General features: G+C 34.1%; 1 protein-coding gene across 16 annotated transcripts in view; it reads left to right on the top strand.

Annotated features, from left to right (window-relative positions):
* Window positions 1–23084, top strand: part of FIP1L1 (factor interacting with PAPOLA and CPSF1) — a 64884-nt gene that overhangs the window by 23763 nt on the left and 18037 nt on the right. For all 16 annotated transcript variants that reach the window (XM_065913944.1, XM_065913943.1, XM_065913942.1 and 13 more), the window contains 2 exons: window positions 11094–11187; window positions 12922–13078. In XM_065913944.1, coding sequence (XP_065770016.1) covers window positions 11094–11187; window positions 12922–13078 — 251 coding nt within the window. The remainder of the gene's footprint in view (window positions 1–11093; window positions 11188–12921; window positions 13079–23084) is intronic.

The raw sequence follows: 23084 nt of genomic DNA, 5'->3' as shown, positions 1-23084 counted from the left end.
ACTATTTCTTTTTTTAAAATCTTAGATTATTTTTTTAAGATATAGGTGACTGATAGAATGTTTGCATAGAAATTATTTTTTAATGGTTCTTTGTACTTTATTGGTATAAATGTTGGATTTCTGACTTTCTGTACTGCCCAGCAAATTGACATAATTAAATAAAATGTTAATATTGAACATATCAGAATGTTTTGCTTAGTTTTTAAACGTTTTCATACAGAACAGGAAACAGAATATTACCATTACTACCAGAAGCCCCTATTGTGCCCCCTCATTTATTGTTTTCATTTTTTAGTATTGAAAAAAAATTTAAACTTATGAAGAGGTGCAGGAAAAAGTATTATACACAGTTCACTCAGATTCACTAATTATTAACTTTTTGCCATATTTGCTTTATAATTTCTCAGAAATATTTTTCCTGAACCATTTAAATGCTAATTATAGACATTATACACTTTTTCCTTGACTGCTTCAATGTATATTCCTAAGAACAAAGACATTGTGTTCCGTAATTACAGAGAACAGTTACCAAAGTCAGAACATCTAATAATGAATCAGTACTTTAGTATATAACCAATAAATTTTGCTGATTACTATATTTCAATAATAGCTTTCATGATAATTCTTTTCTTTCCTCCTGGATTTAGCGTTCAGTCTAGTATTATTCATTACAATTAATTCTTTTATCTCTGTCTTTGATCTAGGACAGCATGAGCATTCTTTGGGTTTGTTGACATTAACTCTTAAAGAATTCTATCTGGTTATTATGTTGTAAATCATCCTTCGATCTGGTTTTGTCTGATATTTCTGTATTATTAGGTTTAGGTCTTGCTTTTTGGACAGGAATACTACCTAAGTAATGCTCTGTTCGTCTCATTGAGTTAGCCTGTAGGTGCTTGATGTCAATTTGTCTCATTATTAGTGATGATAACTTAATTACTTAGTTGTTGTGGTGTCCTTTGGGTTTCTACAAAGTTACTGTATAAATAAGTAATCTGTGAGGAAACTGCATCAATATTCTCTTTGTCTTTAGATTTTTCCAAGAATTTTAATGTTCAGTTATGATTTTAATTTAATCAATTATTACTTCAAAATAGTTATAGTCTGTTATTCCTCTTACATTTTAGTTGGCATTCCACCTTAAAAATGAGTTTTCCCACCTCCCTCACTTATTTATTATTAGATGCAGTTTTTATTTTATATGCTTGAGAGAGTATGTGTGACATTAATATTGCTTATTTGTGTGGATACCACACACACACTGTAATTCATACTGATTCTCAAATTATTTCAAATTTAGTCTGTGGGAGCTTTAAACCAGTTCCTATGACCTTTTGACATGTCCCAACCATCTCTTTTTTTGATGACTTCTTTATTTTCTGGTACTCCTAGATGTTTTAGTCTTGTCTTATACTTTCCCTGCCCCTTCCATAGTAGCATCCATTTCTTGAGGGATCCTGATGCTTTTTAGTTGGAAGCGGTGGTTAGAAACCACACTCTTGGCACTAATTATCTCATTGCTACTGAGGTGTTACAGTCCTTCTAGTCCTTTTCAACACTCAGAGATAGGAAAAATTAAGCAGTTTTGATATGAAATTGCCATATGTACTTTATTTTTTTTTAAATTTTAGTCACACAGTCATGTTTCATTTACTTCCAGTTTGAAACCACAGATTGTACTCCTCTTTCCTTATTTTGTATTGAATCTTATTAATCATTTAAAAGATAATTTGATCCATTGTTTGTTGCTATTCAGTGTTAGCATTTCTTCTCCACACTTATTTTTTTGTACATGTTCAGAACATTTAACATAGTTCCACAGGCAAGGCTATCTAAAAGTATACTCAAATTACTCTTTGCCCAGTTTTTTTCATTTCTGTCAATAAAAAGTTTCATTTCATATAGTTTTTTTGTTTATTCTTCCTGTTTTTTAATATAAATAAGCGTATGTGTAAATATAAATATATATGTTTTTCCTATTGCTTTAAAAGGGTATTAAAGGATTGGCAGGAGTGAAGTAGTTAAACACACAAGATAAAATTAACTTTCTTTAGAATTTTGCTTTGAACAACTTTAATTATTTTCAAAAACCCTGGGTGCATTTCACTATCTGAAATAAAATTTACCCATCTGAGTCAGTCTTTGTTGTTGTTCAGCCACTCAGTTGTGTCTGGCTCTTTGCAACCCCATGGACTGCAGTGCACCAGACTTTCCTGTCCTTCATTATCTCCTGGCGTTTGCTCAAATTCATGTCCATCGAGTCGGTGATGCCATCCAGCCATCTCATCCTCTGTCGCCACCTTCTCCTCCTGCCCTCAATCTTTCCCAGCATCAGAGTCTTTCCCAATGAGTCAGCTCTTTGCATCAGGTGGCCAGAGCATTGGAGCTTCAGCATCAGTCCTTCCAAGAATACTCAGGACTGATTTCCTTTAGGATTGACTGGTTTGCAGTCCAGGGAGCTCTCAAAAGAGTCTTCCCAGCACCATAATTTCAAAGTATCAATTCTTCAGCACTTAACTTTCTTTATAGTCTAACTCTTACATCTGTACATGACTACTGGAAAAACCAAAGCTTTGACTATACAGAGCTATGTTGGCAATGTGATGTCTCTGCTTTTTAATGCAGTTTCTAGGTTTGTCATAGCTTTCCTTCCAAGGAGCAAGTGTCTTTTAATTTCATGGCTGCAGTCACCATCTGTAATGATTCTGGAGCCCAGGAAAATAAAATCTATCACTCTTTTCACTTTTCCCCCTTCTATTTGCCATGAAGTGATGACACCAGATGCCATGATCTTAGTTTTTTGAATGTTGAATTTTAAGCCAGCTTTCACTCTTTCACCCTCATCAAGAGGCTCTTTAGTTCCTCTTTGCTTTCTGCCATTAGGATGGTATCTTATGGTATCTGCATGGCTGAGGTTGTTGATATTTCTCCCAACAGTCTTGATTCCAGCTGGTGATTCATCCAGCCCAGCATTTTGCATTGATGTGCTCTGCATGGAGCAGGGTGACAACATACAACTTTGATGTACTCCTTTCCCAATTTTGAACTAGTCTGTTCTTCCATGTCCAGTTCTAACTGTTGCTTCTTGTCCTGCATAGAGCTTTCTCAGGGGACAGGTAATGTGGTCTGGAATTCCCATCTCTTTTAGAATCTTGCACAGTTTGTTGTGATACACCCAGTCAAAGGCTGTAGTGTAGTTAGTGAAGCAGAAGTAGATGTTTTTTTGGAATTCCCTTGCTTTCCCTATGATCCAACAGTTGTTGGCAATTTGGCCTCTGGTACCTCTGTCTTTTCTAAACATAGCTTGTACTTCTGGAAGTTCTCTGTTCTTGTACTGCTGAAGCCTAACTTCAAGGATTTTGCACATTACCTTGCTAGCATATGAAATGAGTGCAGTTGTTTGAACATTCTTTGGCATTGCCCTTCTTTGGAATTGGAATGAAAATTGACCTTTTCAGTCTTTAGGACCTGTATAAAATTGGACACCACTGAATCTTTTCCATCTTTATTTCCAACTACGGTGTGTAAACCCGCCTTTCTTTTAGGTGGGTCTACCAGGTGTCTTTGGAAATATTATCTCCCTATTGTTTCTATGCTTATTTCTCATATCCATTCTTCATAGAATTTTGGTTTGTGTTCAAAATCTTAAATTTATGAAGTGTACAACCTTGGATGGATATTGTAAACTCTTGTGTCTGCAAAACGGGAGTAATAGTTTCTAGACTAAAGGATGTGATGACAAGCAAGTATGTTAGGGTATAAAAGTACATTGCCAACACTTACCAGTCTAAGCTTGACTAGTAATGGAAACTAAGAACCTTCCTAATTTATCATTTGAAGTTTTAAACAAGGTGATAGTATATGAAAGTGTATTTTGTGTGTCTTTATTGTTAAAGAATTTAACGCATTTTTCCTGGGCAACTTGATGCTATATTAGTGTGCTTTTAATTACTTTCACTTACAAACTTAAATATATAAATTATGATCAGATGTTTTGGTCACAGCACCTAAAAGAAAAATAAAGGGAGGAACCATGTCTAAATTTTATTTCTTCAATTTCTTTTCTTTGGGGGTCTCCATTATATATTCCCTATGAGTATGGATTTTCTAGTCAACTTGACTTTGATAAAATTTCTTAAGAGAAAATAAACTTACTCATTCTCAAAATGGTATTTATCAGAAAGTCAAAAATATTCTGACTCTTCAGTAAATATCCAAATGATCATTGATGCAGACCAAAATATATTATTTATAGTCTTAGAATAGTCTCGTCGCATATATTATTTTAATAGGTTATAGAATGATAATTTGCATATATGACTATTATTTTAAAGGTACCCTCATTGATATTTTTGCAGATGTGTTATATTGATCTTAGTTTTACAATTAATATATTTTTTATTTTTGTCTGCTCTGGATCTTTGTTACTGTGTGAGGCTTATCTCTGGTTGTGGGTAGCAGGGGTTAATCTCTAGTTGTAGTGCGCGAGCTTCTCATTGTGTTGGCGTCTCCTGTGGAGTATGGGCTCTAAAGCAAGCAGGTTTCAGTAGTTGTGGCTCATGTGGTTAGTTGCCCCAGAGCATGTGGAATCTTCCTGGACCAGGGATCGAACCTGTGTCCCCTGCATTGGCAGGTAGATTCTTAACCATGGGACTACCAGGGATTTTAGTTTTTAAAGTTACAATTCTCCTTGAAGAACAAATAGAAAATTTCAAGAGTTGTTTTGAATAAAGAAAAGTTAGATGTGACTGGTTTGGAGTGGTGTTTGAGTCTTCGCTTTTAATATGTCTGTGGAACTCAAAATTTAATAGCAGTGTTACTAATATAATTTCTAATTAATAACTAACTTTGTTATTATAGTGTGTAAATAAACACTTGGATTTATATTTAACCTGGCCAGCAACATGAACAGCCTATTTACTGATCCCCAAAGGGCCAGACAATAGACCATTTGTTTTCGTCATTCTACTATTGATAATGAATTAGTAGCCGTATTTGTAGAAAGAGAATGACTACTTTCTTAAATTTACAGCAGTGTCATGGCATGGACATTGGATTTGGATATTATATTTGGGTTTGCACTTATGTTAATTTAGGATGGTTTCCTTAAATGTCTAGGCCTCTGTTTCCATGATTGTAAAATGATGGGGCTGGACTATTTTATCTGAAAAAGCCCTTCTAATCCTGAAATTCTTTATTTTCTGGCTAGTCCCTGGTTTACATGGAAGAGGAGATTTGAGAAATTAGGGAATTTGCCCAGATTCATGGCTAAGTTAGAGGCAGAGCCAGGGCAAGGATCCCTGTTTTTTTCACCTTCAAATGCTGCCAGTCGGGCAAGTTGACTTTCATAAGCAAAGCCATAGAAATACTTAAAATCATTTATTTTAATGTAACTTTAAACTTTGTATTTGTTGCTTTTACTGCTACTATTTTAGCATCTGAAGTTTCTTCTATATAGATCATTTGACTTAGAATTTTTAACTTAGTTTTTCTTTTGATGTAAGCTTATTTCTTGAAATAAATTGGCCAGTTTTAAGGAAGATACTAGTTCTTTAATCTGAAAATGATGCATCTCAGTACTTAGACTGTATAACTCCCCCCACGCTTCGCCTTCTCCCCCCCAAAAAAGATGGTTTCGGTAACTTAGAAAACTCCTATTCTGACTTTGTGATTAATATCAGGGGGTAGTTACTAGGAATTTTGGCACTGTATTTTCAGTGTGTATTTTGTGCTTTTGAAAATTAGAAGTAAAAACTGTAAGTGAAAGTGCACACACTTTCTTAGAGCAGAAGATAGAGAATGAGATTCCAGCTCTTTTCCAGCTTATAATGAATGTAGCTGAGAAATGGGGGGTTAGTTCTGAAGCATTCCTTAAGTCTGTATAAGAACAATTGTACGATGGTTGAAATCGTTTTCATAAATTACTGTATTTGGAGACACAGACTTTTCTCGCCATGTTACTGTTAATTTATATAGTACCATGTTTTGTTTTGTTTTGACTCTTGAAGCTCACTGCAAAGAATAATACAGTCTAGTATTGAGTCTAGTTTGTTTTGTTCGTTCAGATTTGTTACCCTTGTAAAGCCAGTTAGTGAGAGGAGTGAAGTAGAATGAACACAGAAAATTAAAATTGGCATTGCAGATGACTTCCACAGTCTTAGCACAGTGTTCCATTTGTTTCTGTGTTTCCATTTTAAATTTTAAACTGTGCTCCTTTTAGTTTATTAGTTGCAAATTCTATGTTGTTTTATTAAGCTTTTTTCCAATATCATAATACTTTTAAACCAACTCAAACTCTTGAAAGAGGAATAATAAAAATTCCATTACAGTGTAGAATTACTAAAATATTTAAACCTGTTTGGGTTTCTTATAATAGAAAAACATAAGACTTTTGAAGTGGATGTTAAATGAGCATTAAATCTAAGATTGACTTCCTCATTTGTTCTTGCACTGCTTACTGTTCTGTCTTAATTTGTATACTGAGAAAAATGTACCTGATCTTCAAAGCATTTGAGCACTCTGAATGCATGTTGCTATATTGTGTGGCTTGTAAAATTTTATGTGATTGGACACATGAAGGTCTTTATTTTTTTTAATTACCTGTAGAAGCATGTCTTTTCCTATCAGTGATACATTTAAAAAATGCAGCTGAGTTTAAAATATGGTAATCTCTACCAAAAGTGGATCCTGCTTTTCCTGTTGCAAATAGATTGGTTGATACTATATTTGGAATCCAGCGCATAGTATTTACCCCACTCTTGTTCTTCCCTCATCTAAAATGTCCTCCCTTCCCATCTGATATGGCTAAATCCATTCTACATGTCTTTTAAGGCTCTTTTTCCTAAGTAGCTTAAAAAAATGTAATATCAGTTTTCATGCAGAATTGTTACAGCCATCTATTCAGATGCATGACCTGAGTTAGATAATCATACCACCAAGTACATCTGTCTTTAATTTGACAATATGAAATAGTCACATAGTGTTTTCCTAGAGATTTCACTCTTGAAATATCTCCTGCTTCGTTCTTATTAGAACCTCTGTAGTGAGAAAACTACATTCATAGATTTCTGCAAGGATATGTGTTTCATTCCTTTTGGGTTTTTTTAGACTAGAGGTTCTCAACTTTCTTTGAAGCAGTAAGCCCTTTGAAAATTTGCTGCAAACTGTGGACTTTTGCCTAGAAAATACATGTATTTTTATGTACATATTTAGGTTCAGGGACTTCTTGATTTCTCTGTATCCCATGCATGCTAGTTAAAACTCTTGCTCAGAAGTACAGTTAAATCCTTAGAGTAAGCCTGACCATCAAGAGGGCAGTGTTCTCAAACCACATTGTTTTGCTCCCTGATTAAATTGCTTTTATTGACTCGTACATTGTTATGCTTCACCCAGTATGGAGGAAACTTGAGAAATGGGATGTGAAATTCACTTCCATTTTGGCTATAGTAATATTGGAAACTTTGTCGCTATTTCAGTGTTTTTCAAAGCATGAAATTGCCATCCATTAGTGGGGTATGAGATCAGTTTGGTAGTCTGAACCACCAAATATTAATTGGTTTTAGTTTTTTCCCCCTGTATTATATGTAAATATTAATATAGGCATATTTGATTTTCCTTTATAGTGTGTGTTAGTACTGTTTTATGAAACTGCTGTTTTTGTTTTTTATATAATGTATGTGCTGGATTTCTGTGTAAAATATATTTACTAAATAACTGTTTTGTGGTTTAAAAGCTTAAAAACTATTAAAAAAAAAAAAACTTAAGAAGTAATCAAAGGAGAAACTTTTTGTCTTTTTACCCCTATCTATAAAATGAGAGAGGTAAACTACTACCTCATAGGATTGTTATGAGATGTAAATATATGTAAAGTGCTTAGACCAGTGCTTTCCTAGCACCATAGTAGATATTCAGTAAATGCTAGCTATCATAATTACCAAGAAAAGTAATCTTCAGAGCTAGTGTTTTATTTTTATCTTAAATGCACACTAGAGACTTTTGTTATTAAGAATGTCCTTTATTTTGACTGCTAAAAAATAAACAGAGATAAATTTGTGGCCAAAGATTAATAACTAAACTTTTGTCTGTCTTCTCTTGGTCCCGAGTTCATTACTTTAGATTTTCTGTTGTATCTATGTAAGCAGCTCTCGTAGCCTTTCTGGAACATCAGAGTTATCAAAGCATGGCATTTTAATTTGATTCCATTAAAATTTCAGAGTTGTTTTCATATTCGTCTGTGTTAGGAGAAGAGGTAGAGGTTCTTGTGAATATTTACTGCCTGCCTTAAACTAGATTGATGAAACTATAGCTATCCACCATGGTTAGTTACTTACTGTCTTTTCACTTTCTACTGTGTGATTGAGTCTAATATAGAGAAGAGAATCTTGATAACTACATTAACTGCTGTCTGCCTTACTGAACAAGTTTTTAAGTCCAATTAAATCTGTGCTTTGTAGAAATCCAAGTTATAGTAGATCTTCATGGTGAAGCTCTTTTTATACACTGAATATATACTAAAGATTTATATACTAAATCTTTTTATACACTGAAATAGAAAGTGGTGCATCAGAAACTTTAATAATAATATGGTTCAATATCGTTCTCCATAATGTAGCATCAGAATGATACTTAATTATGTTAACATTAAATATTATCAAAGTAAATGTTACTGTGATACATATGTATCTGTTATAAAAATAACAAAATTTCTCATCAATTTCTAATTCCTAACAAAATTTTTGATTAAGTTAAATCAATTTGTGTGGTAAAAGTGCTAGGGCAAGGAGATGTTACCATTATGGAAATATAAGGAATTGCAATTTTTTAGACTCCCTCTAGCCATATATGTTTGTTAAAACTGCTTTCTCATTTGTATGTTTTTAGAAACATAGTATTTGCCGTTTTGAATCTTTAGTGATAGCCAGCTAAGTCACTGTAGTCATGTCTGACTATTTGCAACCACATGGACCATATCTCACCAGGCTCTGTCCATGGGATTCTCCAGGCAGAAATACTGGAGTGGCTGCCATGCCTTCTTCCCCGGGATCTTGCCCACCAAAGGATCAGACCCATGTCTCCTGCAGCTCCTGTATTGCATGCAGGCGGATTCTTTACCTCTGAGCCACTGGGGAAGCCCTTTTAGTGATAAAGTAATCCATTTAAAGCTGAAAAAGATAATCAGGCTTCTCTACACTGAAGATCAGATTTTGTTAAATGAGTACTCCCATGTGGCCCTGAAATTTTGAAAGCCCAAATGCTTAGAAGTTCATGGTCAAAGTTATAGAATCTTTCCCTTTTGTTACTTTAACAATTTGGAGGATTTGTAATGCAGGTTGCAAACCCAAACAACTTTGTGAGAATTTATTCTTGACAGGAATAAATTTTAAAAGATTGGAGTGGGGAGAATGGAAGAGAAACAGAGTAGAAATAGGACTTTTACAATGGAATCTAGGTACAATAAATGGTGAGAGAAGTCCAGACCTCAGGATATATACCTTTATCTGCTAAGATGTTAAAATTTGAGATATGTTTTTATATGGGAGAACGGATGACATGTGCATTTCATGTGAAATTATAGTGGTCATAGCTTTGTAAGTATTTTAAGTTTTAGGGAAAAGTTACAGCAGTATTTGTTCTGTCAGCAGTATATGAATTTTCCTAATCCTTGCATGTTAGGATAGTTTCCCAGCTATACTAAAGGATACCAGTGAAGGGAAATCACTTTTGATCTTTGAGATCATGAGGAAACTTGGGGAGGTCAGTGGCCCAGGCATAAAATCAGTAAGGCTTGAGCGTTTAATAAAATATATTAATAGAAATCTTATATGGGCAGGATCAGTAGTTGAAGACATTTCAAATGACATTATTGGCTTTTTATAGGGCTCTCTTTTTCTGAGCATAAAATTATTTATTGGTCATTTCAAGACTTACTTGAGACATATTTCCACCAATTCTTGCTTTCCAAAAGTCCTAAATTTTTCAAGGGCTCCTGTGTCTCCCTGGAAGGCAGCATGGCTCAAGGGAAGGAATCTGAGGCTTTGAAATCGGAAAGACTCAGATGTGTAAATTAGGTTTGCCATTTAGTTATTCCTGAGGTCAGTGACATCACTCTAGCTCTAGCTTTATCATCTCTGACTGGTATATGTTAATTTTCTTTAAGGGTTATTGTGAGGTTTAGGTATAGAATGTAATTGCTCAACAAATAGTAGCTGCTGTTACTAGTCATTTTAAGGAACCTAACGATGACTGTGGAAGGATTTATGGTATTTTGATTGTTCTAAAATTTTAAAAGCACAGTTGTTCAGAACTGAAGTACAGATAAAGAGAAATTCATCTAATATGCGTCCACTTTTCATTGCCAATGCCTACAAGTGACTTTTGTATTTTATTAACCATATGTATTTTTTATAGTCCTTAATTACATGCATAAATGGCTTTTAATGTTGTTTTATTTTTTTAATTTAACGTGTTAGATTTTCCTATTAAATTTGCAGCATTATTTTGTGATAGACTGTTTTTCCATCTACTCACAAACTTTAATGGTAGTAAATACAGTTGGAGGTGGGTCTGGTATTTAAATATTTGAAGCTTTGTTTCTAACGGCAATGCAGAACTGGTTCCCTTTTTATTCTTTTCTAATGCTCAGAATAAATTACTAAGAAAAATATTCTTTGTGTCTCAAAATGAGCATTATATACTTTCAGGCCCTTTTGAGGAATTTTTTAATCTGTAATATAACTGTGATATGTGTTACAATTATAGTGGCCAATAAATTTTATTTCCATTTGTTTAGTATTTGCTACCTGTTTCAATTCCACAAAGGTAAATTCAGTTGGAGACTACTAAAAAATAATAAACTTTAAAGAAAACCTTCAAAAATACTTTAAAATTAGCATTACGATCATTGTTGGATGTGCTAGTCTTAGCTCATTATTAAAACTTTTTACCTAAATGAAGTTTTTTCCAAAGTGTGTTGTGATAATTTTATTTTAAATTACATTGCAAAGGGTTTGGGCTTTATTTCTCACCTAATGTGTATACTACTGTCCAAACATCTAGTTAGGTGAAACTGAAATGATTCCATTTTTACGTTACAGGAGATTACCTGGGGCAATTGATGTTATTGGTCAGACTATAACTATCAGCCGAGTAGAAGGAAGGCGACGAGCAAATGAAAACAGCAATATACAGGTTTAGTATTTTATGAATTATTATTTTTAAATGAACGATTCTATGTTCTAGTTTAATTTATTCAGTCATAGCACTCTTCTATGTGTTAGGTACTTTCGGTGCTTTTAATACAAAGGGGATTTAAAATGTGAATCATAATCACTGCAACATAATCACTGTTATTACAAAAACTGTTCTATTTAAAATGTATAACCTTTGGATATTTTTCAGTAAAATTTCTTTTTCCTTGCTATGAGTGTGATATATTGGACTAAAAAAGGAAGATATGGGAAAAGTTTAAAGAAGAAAATAAAATCATCCATAGTTCTGCCATCTAAAGATAACTAATCTTAACATTTTGATAGATCTTTTCCTCATCACTAAGTAAGATTGGGGCAGATACAACGATTATATTTTTGTATATCCATTTTTTTTCCGTTTAAAATTATCATTTGCATTTTTCCATATTCTTGACAATTTGATTTAAAAATCTCTTGATAGATTTATTCTATGGCTGTACCGTAATTTATTTAATGTGACATTTCTGAGAGAAATAGATCTCGTGCTTTTCTGTTAAAAGGATGAAAGGAGATGAGTTATTAGTAGCTTGGATAACTCAAGTTTAAACTTGAGTAACTTAAGATTTTCAGCTGTTAATTGACCACACTTTTTCATTATTAATTTTCTTTCTCGAGTACTTTAAAAAATATCCAAAGTGTTTTGATTCTTATTACCTTTAATAAATTAATCATATGAATGTTCTTTTTAGCACCTTTAAAGGTAAATTATTCCTAAACTGGAAGACAGTCCTCTGCTCTTTTCCCACCACCATTAAAAGGCCATGCTTATTCTTAAAATAACTCTGCTTTCTACTTTAAAAAATAGTTTTTCAACTTAAGCCTTACAAAAATTACTGTACTTAAATGTAGGAAAAGTTAATGAAAGGAAGGATTATATGTTTAAATGATATGCTTTAGCCAGCAAGGATTTGAAAAGTGTAAATATATAACATTATGTTGCCTGCTTTTTTTTTGTTTTTCCCAAACACATTTGCACATTAGAATCCGTCAGGGATCTTGTAAAAAATTCATATTTCTAGGTGCCACTCTCCTGTAGATTTGATGCTTGTCCCTTACCTATTCACAAAGATTGGTATTTTGTAAATACTTTTGCTTATTGAGTATAAACCCTTGTTCTTAAAGTTACAAGGCTCAGATGAAGAAGCTTTTTATATATCCAGTTGCCTGTTACCCTATTTGATGCATGCCTTACAGCCTCTTAACTTTGCAACCTGATGATGACAGGCTTTGGTATAACGCATATCTGAATCTGCTGCCATCTTAGTTTCTTAATTCTGATATCTGTGACTAATGATTATATTGTCTTCATTTGAATACTTTAACTTTGGTTGACTAACAAAGATAACACTCATTACATTTTATTTGTGAAATACTTAATTGTCTCTTGTTTACAATGTTATTAAATCTCTTAATTATTCCATAAAAATTTTACTTGTAATGATTCATTTTTTCCCTATGCTTTGACTATGAACATTTTTAAAAGTGTATTTGAGTGTATACTCACATACGTGTAATGTTCACACATACCCATGCATAGAAAAATTAGTCCTACTTTTCCAAAATATGTGTATGTGAATAAAACTTATTTCTTAGATTAAATGAGATTCATTTAGTGAGTTTACTCTTAGATAAGAATATTTATTCACCTTTTTACTTAACTGTGCTTTGATTTTAGGTCCTTTCTGAAAGATCTGCTACTGAAGTAGACAACAATTTTAGCAAACCACCTCCATTTTTCCCTCCAGGAGCTCCTCCAACTCACCTTCCACCTCCTCCATTTCTTCCACCTCCTCCAACTGTCAGCACTGCTCCACCTCTGATTCCACCACCAGGTAAATAGTAAATAAGACATTTGATTCTGAAAGAAAAATAGCCTGTGAGTGTTTTTAAATTTTGAACTTAACAATTAAAGTATATATTTGAAAACAGAATCTTCACTGCATTACATTATAAGTAATAGAACAAGAAATTTATGCTCAATCTTCAATAGATTCACACTGAAACAGATGTATATGTGTCTTAACAATTTCAGCAAAGCAAAGAGGCAGTGTACTAAAATAGAGACTAGCGGACTAAAACTGTGTTCCAAAAATATAGTGATTCCCCTAAATTAAAGTTGCTAATTGTGTATGTATAAACTCACAGTGAGTCGTGTTACCTTGTTTTGAAAAAAAAAAAAAAAAAAAAGATACTTTTAGAATTGCATAGGTTAAAAAAATTATATCCTATGAAGAGAATGAAATGAAAATGTCAAATCTAGTTGTCATCGTTCTTTGTATACTGGTTTCCTTTTCAGAGAATGTTTCTGGGTGCCAGGGACCTATTAAACATGACAGAAAATTAATGTCAGTTTTTATCATAATTCTTAGCCACTTTTGGTTATTTATTAAAAGCTAGATCAATGGTAATACAAAAAAATTCACAAATAATTCCCTAATTGTATACTTTCAACTTTTGTCTGATAGCCTTTGTTATTTTATTCACAATAGGCTTTTAATATTTATATCCCTTAGCTGGTTTACTAACCAGATTGAGATAATTATTTTCTTCCTGGGGAGAGCTCCAGTAATAAGTGCTCAAAATTAGCTGCTGGTCCTAACCAGAACTACATGTGCCACATATGTAAAAATTTGCTTTTTATTAATAAAATCAGTTTATACTAGAGAGCCACATTCACTTACTCAGTTTGCATTTGCCAGAGAGTTGTCTTTAAGAGGTGGCAGTTCTGATTAGAGTACAGAGGCATTTATGGGATCTGAATAATCCTTTGTAATATTCATCCTTTTCCTCTAAAATTCAGCTATTGCATCAGCCCCACAACCACAGCACCTTTGATGTCCTTCTGAGATTACCTCTGCTTTCCAAAAAGGATAAGAAAATTATGAAACATGACTATGGCTTTAGGGAATCTGTTGTCTCAAAAATAGCAGAAAGAGAAGATTAGATAGGTTTGAGTTGCTTACTCCAGACTGCATTATTTCTCAAGTTCAGTGAATTTCTTGTTCTGACAATAAATTGCTTGTTCTGAAGCTGAAACCATTCAGAGGTTAAGATTCAACCTGTGGTTCTTAGATCTTTGATGTGGTGAGAATTAACTAAATGATAAGAGAAAGTAATGAGGACTGAGTGATTCATAAATGGATCTTTTGTCCTATGAGAAGGATAAAATGTGGAAATAATGAGACTAAAAGATGATCAGTGCATGTGGTCATAGTCTTTACATTGCTTTGTAATCTTATTTAAATGTTACTGATTACTAAAGGTGATTTAAAAGAATTTTCTTTACTGCCTAGTATAGTATATCCCCAGGTATTCTTCAACACTTGTTATTAAAGTAAGTGAGAAAATAGTGGTACAAAATAATAACAAAAGAATAAATACCTCACTGGTGTAAGAATATTTAGAAGCCCTGTAGGAGATTGATAAGCAGTGGCATTATCTGGATGTGTGTTCTTTTTCAAAATGGTAAAATACATTTCATTTCTTTGCCATATAATCTCTGTTTTTAAGGATAACAAATCTTTTAATAAAATGTTTAGATTACCTATGGAATTATACCGTAGAGTACCACTGATTATTTTTCTGTTGTTTAAGCTATTTAATGTTAATTTTCAGTTGCATGCTTTCCATATTTTTAACACCTGTACAGATTTCTTTTGATGCTTATCCTTACATTACCCTTCCGTGTCATCCTGTCAGCATTTAAGGAATACAAATTCAGATGAATTCTAATGCTGGTTTAAGCAGTATATATTGGTTTAAGCAGTATATATTGGTTGGGATCTTTGATGTGGTGAGAATTAACTAAATGAAAAGAGAAAATAATGAGGACTTAATGATTCATAATGGATCTTTTGTCCTATGAGAAAGATAAAATATGAAATAAACTAAAAGATGATCAGTGCATGTGGTCATAGTCTAACTGGTATATTTGCTAGGGGTGATAGTGAGGGAAAGATACCGGTTCATGTTAAAACCAAATATTTGTAAGTTGAGACTGTCTGGATTACTCCTTATTTTTACTAGATTGTGAGCTGTTGGAAAGAGCATAAGCTGTGCATTTCCATTTGTGTTTCCTTGCAGTGCCAATCTCAGAGACCCTGTGGATACCTGACATTCCCTACATGTTAGCTAATGGAGTTAGCAGCATATTCATGTATCCGTAGCACCAAAGACATTTTCAGATTGACAGTTGGTACAGTCACACAAGCTCTTATCAGTCAGAGTGGGCACTGGCTTTAAACAACAGTATGGGTGCATTAATATATATACCAGATGAACATAGGCAGTGATTAAAGCCACATTTGCAGTTACCATTTGCCACAGAGTCATATGATTACATCATGTTCTGTAGAGTTTGCTGTAATTTAGATCACCTTAAGAATCATAAGTGGCTAATGAAAGAAAGATGTGGCTCAAGCAGTCTTTTCGTAAGTATTGCTTTTAAAAGTACTCTGTTTGTCTTAGAGAAACCTTGGGTTTTCTTTTTCCCTTCTTGAGAAATACTGAAAGGAAAAATGGGACAATTCTTTGGAGAATTAATTTAAACATTCTAATGTTGCCTTTGTTAACATCAGCTTTCAAATGCTTAAGTTTTTAAGAATGTAGAGCTGTATATGATGGAACAAATATAGTGATGTTGTATTATGCCCTTAATTTGGGGTGTTAATCCAGATTTGTCTGGAATAGTCCTATTAAACCTGTTGTCCCAGCTTAATTTCAGAAGTGCCCTGGTGTGGAGGGTGACATTTATGATCAACTCTTGGAGGTGTACAGATGTGGCTTACTGCATGAGTAGACACTTATGGTGGTGGCTTAGTTGCTAAGCTGTATCTGATTCTTGCAACCCCAGGACTTCCCTGGTGGCTCAGACGGTAAAGCATCTGCCTACAATGCAGGAGACCCGGGTTCAATCCCTGGGAATATCTCCTGGAGAAGGAAATGGCAACCCTTTCCAGTATTCTTGCCTGGAAAATCCCATGGACGGAGGAGCCTGGTGGGCTACAGTCCATCGGGTCCCAAAGAGTTGGACACGACTGAGCAACTTCACTTTTACTTTCTTGGACTGAAGCCTTTTGTCCACGGGATTTTCTAGGCAAGAATACTGAAGTGGGTTGCCATTTTCTTCTCCAAAGGATCCTCCTGATCCAGGGATCGAATCCTGGTCTCTTGCATTACAGTCAAATTCTTTACCGACTGAGGTACCCCACTGTAAAATAGTTAACAGAAAAGAGATGTGTTGTTTCCTCTCCCCCTCAAACACACATCTACAACATATGTGAAGTCTTATTATATCAGACAAAGTCATACTTCTGGCCACAGTAGGTTTGTCTAAAAAGTAGAGGAGGTTTTGTATTGGCGAGTACAATAAGCATGTAAAGGACCTTTGTACTAAATTAATGTTGTGACTTCTGGATTAGCTTTTCTAAATGGAAAAGTAATGTGGTTCCTTGCTACCATACTGATAGTAGCTTGAAAACAAACACTGTAATTTATTCAAGATCTTCCTTAATTTTCAGAAAATCTGTTATTTTTAGTAATCCAGAAAATACTTTTCTATTGTATGAGGTTTTTCAGACGCACATTATTAGTGTGCTTTCATACTTTCACTGAGTAATAATAGAAATAAAAGCTAATGTTTATTGAATGCTACTATTGAAAGCACTGTTCTGAACACATTTTATGTTTTAGCTCAATTTGATTCTCAACACCATCTGAAGTAGATACTATTCTGGTTTTACAGATGAGAAAACTGGAATCAGTAGCTAGAAAGTAGCAGAACCAGAATTCTAACATAGGCAGTTTTGCTTGAATGCCTATTTTATTCAGCTACCAAAAAAAAAAAGTAGCTAAAAAAGTAGGAATCAGACATTTTTTTAAATTCAATTAATTGCGGTTTAGGGCTTCCTAGGTGACTCAGTGTTAAAGAGTCTGCCTGCCAATTGAGGAGATTCAGCTTCAATTCCTGGGTCAAGAAGATCCCTGGAGAAGGAAGTGTCAGTCCACTCCAGTATTCTTGCCTCAGAAACCCCATAGAGTGAGCCTAGCAGGCCATAGTCCATGGGGTTGAAAAGGAGTCGGACACAGCCTGGTGACCAAGCAGCAACGGTCATTGAGCTTTTACTGTTTGCCTGATTTGTGTTGTTAAGTCTGCTTGCTGATTAAACCAGTTTTTAAATACTTGTATGTTTGAAGACAAATTGTAGAATTGGAAGGATTGATACTATAGAGCAGTTGATTTTGTGTGGGTGAGTGTGTTTGTGATAACATGACATAAGATTGACAATTACATCTTACCCGTTTGTAATTGTACAGTTTAGTGGCATTAAGTACATTCACAATGTTGTGTTACCACCATCATTCATAACAAAGCCTATATATTCATTAAACTTAATACCTTCCTCCCTCCTGTAGCTTCTGGTGGCTTCTCTCTGTCTCTCTGAATTTGCCTACTCTTGGTGCCTCATATAAGTGGAATCATACAGGATTTGTCCTTCATGTCTGGTTTATATTATTATTTTTTAACATTTTAATTTGCAGTTGTAAATAGACTATTTTTTAAACTTTGGTCAAACTGTATTACATTTTATGATAGATTTTTAATTTAGATTTTAAATGTTAATTTACTTTTAGTGTCATATTTTATGATCATTTTTATGTAATTTAGTTTCTTGAACAAGAGAAGGGAAGAGTCAGTTTAACCCCTGTCTTGTTACCTTAATCAGTGTTAAGGCTCATATGAGTATTGTTTTGTTAAGTCTTGGAAACAATTGAAATCTAGCACATGAGTAGAATTCTACTAAGTTGAATAAGGCCCCTTGCTTTACAGAGATGCAGCCCAGACCGTAGATAAATCATCTCTGCTTTTAAACTTGGATATAGAATCTAGTGGGCTTCCCTAGAGGCTCAGACAGTAAAGAATCTGCCAGCAGTGCGGGAGACCCAGGTTTGTTCCCTGGGTTGGGAAAATCCCCTGGAGAAGGGACTGGCAACCCACTCCAGTATTCTTGCCTGGAGAATTCCATGGACAGAGAGGATCCTGGCAGGCTATAGTCCTAAGGGTCACACACAGTCAGACATGACTGAAGCAACTTAGCATGCATGCATGCATAGGGTTTAGCTCTTTATCTAGATTTCAAAATGTATAAAATTCTGCATTTTAGAGCAAAGTATTTTTTTTCCTAAAAGACTTTTGTTAGGTAGGTAAGACAATTAGCATCTTAGTACTCAGCTAGTACTACAAATTATATGAACTTAAAAATCTTGTTTGTTCCTTAAATATTTTGAATTTGAGTTAGTGGTGACACATGGAGCTAGGGAGAAAAGCAGTTCACTTCTGCAGTTTTTCTGTATTTCCTCAGGATTTTCATTGTCTTTTGATTATTTTCCTGTTAGCAATCTGGTTTCTAGTGCAGTGGCTGTTAAACTTTTTGGTCACAGATCCCTTTATACTTTTAAAAATTACTGCAGACCTCAAAGAGCTTCTCTTTATGTGTGATATATTCATTTTTTATTAGAAATTAAGCTCAAGAAATTAAGATATTTAAATACTATTTTTAATGTATGTCTAATCCAATTACATACTAAGATAGCATTTTAATGAAAAATTATTCTTCCAGAATGACAAAAAATTTTAGTGCCAAGAATGGCCTTCTTTTACTCTTTGTAAGTCTCTCTACTCATGTGGCATAATACAAAAAACTGGACTCGCCTGTTTGCTTTCACATTAAATCCATTGTGATTTCACATGTCATGTAGCCTCTGGAAAAATTCATTGCACATTTGTAAGAGAATGAGCATGAAGATGGCAAATAACATCCTAGCATTTTTATGAAAGGAGTTTTGACCTTTCAGATTCTTAGAAGGGCCTTAGGGAGCCCCCAGGAAGCTCCATCTAGGACTTTGAGAACTGCTACTTTGCAGAAGGTTGACTTGTATTCAGTGAATATTATCTGCACCCTTGAGGAAGTATAATTTTATCCCTTTAGTTGAGAAGTTATTTTGTGAGTATGACATTAAGCTGATTTTATAGTTTCATCAAGATTTTTGGTCTTACATAGCAGATCTGCAGGTTAATCTATGCTATTTGCCAAAAATGTAAGCACTAAAAATGTAGTTTCCTAAAGTAACTTTTGAGAAATAATTTCTTGGGTTTTTGAAGAAGTTTTCATTTTCTGTTTTGTTGTAGTTTTCTATATTAAAAAAGATACAATAGTCTATCAGTGTTTTCAGTAAACTCAAAATAGGGTATAACGCTAATTGTCTGTAATGAGCACAATTTAAGTTTAATAGCATGTAAAAGCTTCTTTAGGATGTTGATTTTTGAATGTCTTTTTCTCCCTGTGGGTGCTCCCTCTATAATAGTTATATTTTCAATACATCATTTGTTGTTCAGTTACTCAGTCATGTCCAACTCTTTGTGACCCCATGGACTGCAGCACGCCAGGCTTCCCTGTCCTTCACCATCTCCCAGAGTTTGCTCAAACTCATGTCCACTGAGTTGGTGATGCCATCCAACTATCTTGTCCTCTGCATCCCCTTCTCCTGCCTTCAGTCTTTCTCAGCATCAAAGTCTTTTCCCGTGAGTCAGCTCTTCTCACCCGGTTGCCAGAGTATTGAAACTTTAGCTTCAGCAGCAGTCCTTAATATTCAGGGTTGATTTCCTTTAGAATTGACTGGTTTGGTCTCCTTGCAGTCCAAGGGACTCTCAGAGTCTTCTTCACCAGCATAGATACTGTATATTGTAGAATTTAATTATGATTTGATATTTGCTTTCATTCATGCTACTCTTCTAGTCGTTTTGCCTTTAGAGTTTAATTCCTTTACAACTAAAAATACTGATATTTCTAATCTGAGATACTTTTGTCTAACATAGAATTTTTGTTTTCCATAGGCTTTTAGGTTATTTTATAATTGGAATAAAGATAAAATAATTCATCAATTTTATAGTTAATGTAAAATAATCTTTTTTACTTTTTAGGTGTAGAGTATGCTGATTACTATTTCTGATGCTTTAATTGTTCATAGTGCCTTTTAACACAATGTTTCATTTCAAATTACCCCCATTCCTTGTTGCACCTTATAATTAATTGTTTTGCTTTATAGGTTTATAAGTATTCTACCTCATATATTTTTTTAAGTATAGATTGTAGATGATGTGTATGTGTATATAATCTTTAAAACACTGGTACATAGAAAAGCATGTGGTGGAAGGTCATATTTAATGGTTTTTACAAACCTTGATGTTGTGTACTCGGTTTTTGTGTGTGCAGTATTTACCTATGAGCTTGGTGACTTGAAAGTAGTAATTTGTGAGGCTTAAGGCAACTGGTTAGGGTTTTTGGAGTTTGTAACATACCAGTGTTGGATTCATGGGGTCGCAAAGAGCCGGACACGACTGAGAGACTGAACTGAACTGAACTGAACTGAACTGAAGTGTTGATGAAGATTATAATTTCCAAGTGAGAAATAGAAAGCGTAGTTCACATTATTCTGCTGTGCTTCTTTCTTTCATTTGAACTGAATAGAGAAATAATAAGTAGTTGATAGCTGGTTACTATATGTATCAGTTAGCTCTTGATCCACGACAGATTACTTTTGTAGAGTGCAGTGGTTTAAGACAACATACGTTTATCGTTGAACAGTGATTGTGGATTAGCAATGTGGGCGCAGCTTAGCTGGTCCTCTGCTTCTAGGTCTCTCACAGACCTTGAGATGCTCATCTCAAAGACTTGCTAAGAAGAGATTCATGCTCCGAATCACTGACTTCTTTGTTAAAAAGATTCACTTCCTCTCCACCATGGTAGTTTGCTTTATCATAGCATGAATGCTGAGAACACAATAGAAGAAACCAGCAAAATAGAAGTCAGTCTCTTTTGTAACCCAGTCATGGAAATAACATTCCATCATTTTTGCTGTATTTCATTTGTTGGAAATAAACCATTATCTAGCCCACCTTCAAGGGGAGGATATAAATACCAGAGGTATAAGAAGACGTGAATACCAGGAGGCAGGAATCATTGGAAGCCAAGTTGGAGGTCTCCTATCGCAGAACTCTTTTTTTGCTTTAGTTACGTAAAATAATGATGGGATACATTAAGAATGAGTTCATAGATAATTTTTATTCCATTTTTTAACTTGAATATAGAGCTATTACTTTTGTGAGAATTTTAAAAATAATGAATTTTAAATGTAGTTGAATTCCTTTTGATGTGATGTTTTGCTGGCGTGCTGCCTTTCTGTTTCTTTGTACCAGTTCCTTCAACCCCCTAACAGTCCCTCCACTCACCCTTACACTTCTTTACATTTAAAAGTTCATATTACATACTGGTAAAGTTAAATCCTATTCTCTTTCTTTTGAAGGTCCCAGGCAGTATAGGCTGTCATACAGCTGTACTGTTTTATTTCACAGTGTCACATGCTTTGTTTAATAAAAATTTGAAATGGAATTTATACATTTTGAGTAGCTCTGCAGTAAATACAGTGATTCTCAAAATATGGTCTCTGGTCAGCAACATCATCATCTCCTTGTTTGGCACGCAGACTCTCTGCCTCACACCAGACCTACTGAATCAGAAGTTCCAGGGAATGGGCCCAGCAATCTGTATTTTAACAAATTCTTGAAGTAATTCTGATGGTCGCTAAAGTTTCAAAACCCCATCTATTCATTCCCTTTAGAACTTGAATATAACTTTTCCAAAAGCTTTTGGCCAGTAATAGAAACCTTACTTTTACTGCTGTATGCAGAATTTTCCAGGAAAACATTTTGTTTCTGCTGCTCATTTTAAAGATAAAGGATACAGAAACACAATGTGTGATTTGTGCATTTCAAATCTGTTGGCTGGGCAGCACGTGTGTTGGCCAGGAAAATTGGGAGTGCCGGGAGAAACAGGACAGGGAATTTTGAGGTGAATTTTATATTTCATTTTACTGTTCCCTCTTGTTAACAAAAGTCAAATACTAAATAATGATTTTCTAGATGAGAATTGTGTTGGTCTAACATTATATTACATATTAAGCTTTTTAAGTAGCATTTTTAAAATATACTTGCTAATTGTCAAGAGAATGGATCGTATAATGTTTCATCAACTTTGAAATTCTGTTTCAGTGAACTTTAATTCAAAATTAAGATTTGAATCATCTTAGGTGAGATACACGTCTCACACAAAGGGTCTTCTCTAGTTCTCATGCCAACTTTCTAATGTGTAGATATTGTTTGGAAAGACATCTGTATCTATCTATGTAGCATAATTTTTGTGTTCTTAATTCCTTTCAGTTGATTTTTTAAAAGAATCTGTCTTATGATACTACTGGAGTAAGAAAAATTAAAAGCAGAATGTTTGTAATTTTAACTGTCTTCATAGCACACTTAATAGTTTGGTTATATTCTTTTATTTTTATGTTTTGTGAAAGTTTGGTAACTTAAATGTTTTTGAGGTCTAAATGTTGAGAGGGCTGAATAGTATTTTCTTAGTTATTTTATATGAGTTCACATTGTAGTTAGCTTAAGTGATGTATGCTGTTCATGTATTTACTTGGGTAAAGTTATTAGGATTACAGAGTGGGTTGCTGAAATCGGCATGGTTACCTTACCATACCTAGGACAATGGTCATGAATTAAATAGTCACGTATTTAGAACTGGGACATGTAGTGAAGTTCAGTAGTACCCTAAAAAATCTATAATCTTCTAATGAAGATCAAGTAATAGTAGCTATTAAGAGCATTTAATATACTCTGCCTTCCTTAATTCCCCATTAGTGTGGTGTCTGGACCTTTTGTTAGTTTGTATTGTTTGCTGGACTCTTTTAGCTTAGTAATGTAGGAAGCAGGGAGGTGCC

Source organism: Muntiacus reevesi, chromosome 22 (genome assembly GCF_963930625.1).
Source record: "Muntiacus reevesi chromosome 22, mMunRee1.1, whole genome shotgun sequence".
In the NCBI taxonomy this organism is placed as follows: Eukaryota; Metazoa; Chordata; class Mammalia; order Artiodactyla; family Cervidae; genus Muntiacus; species Muntiacus reevesi.
This window is presented reverse-complemented; position numbering and strand designations above follow the sequence as displayed.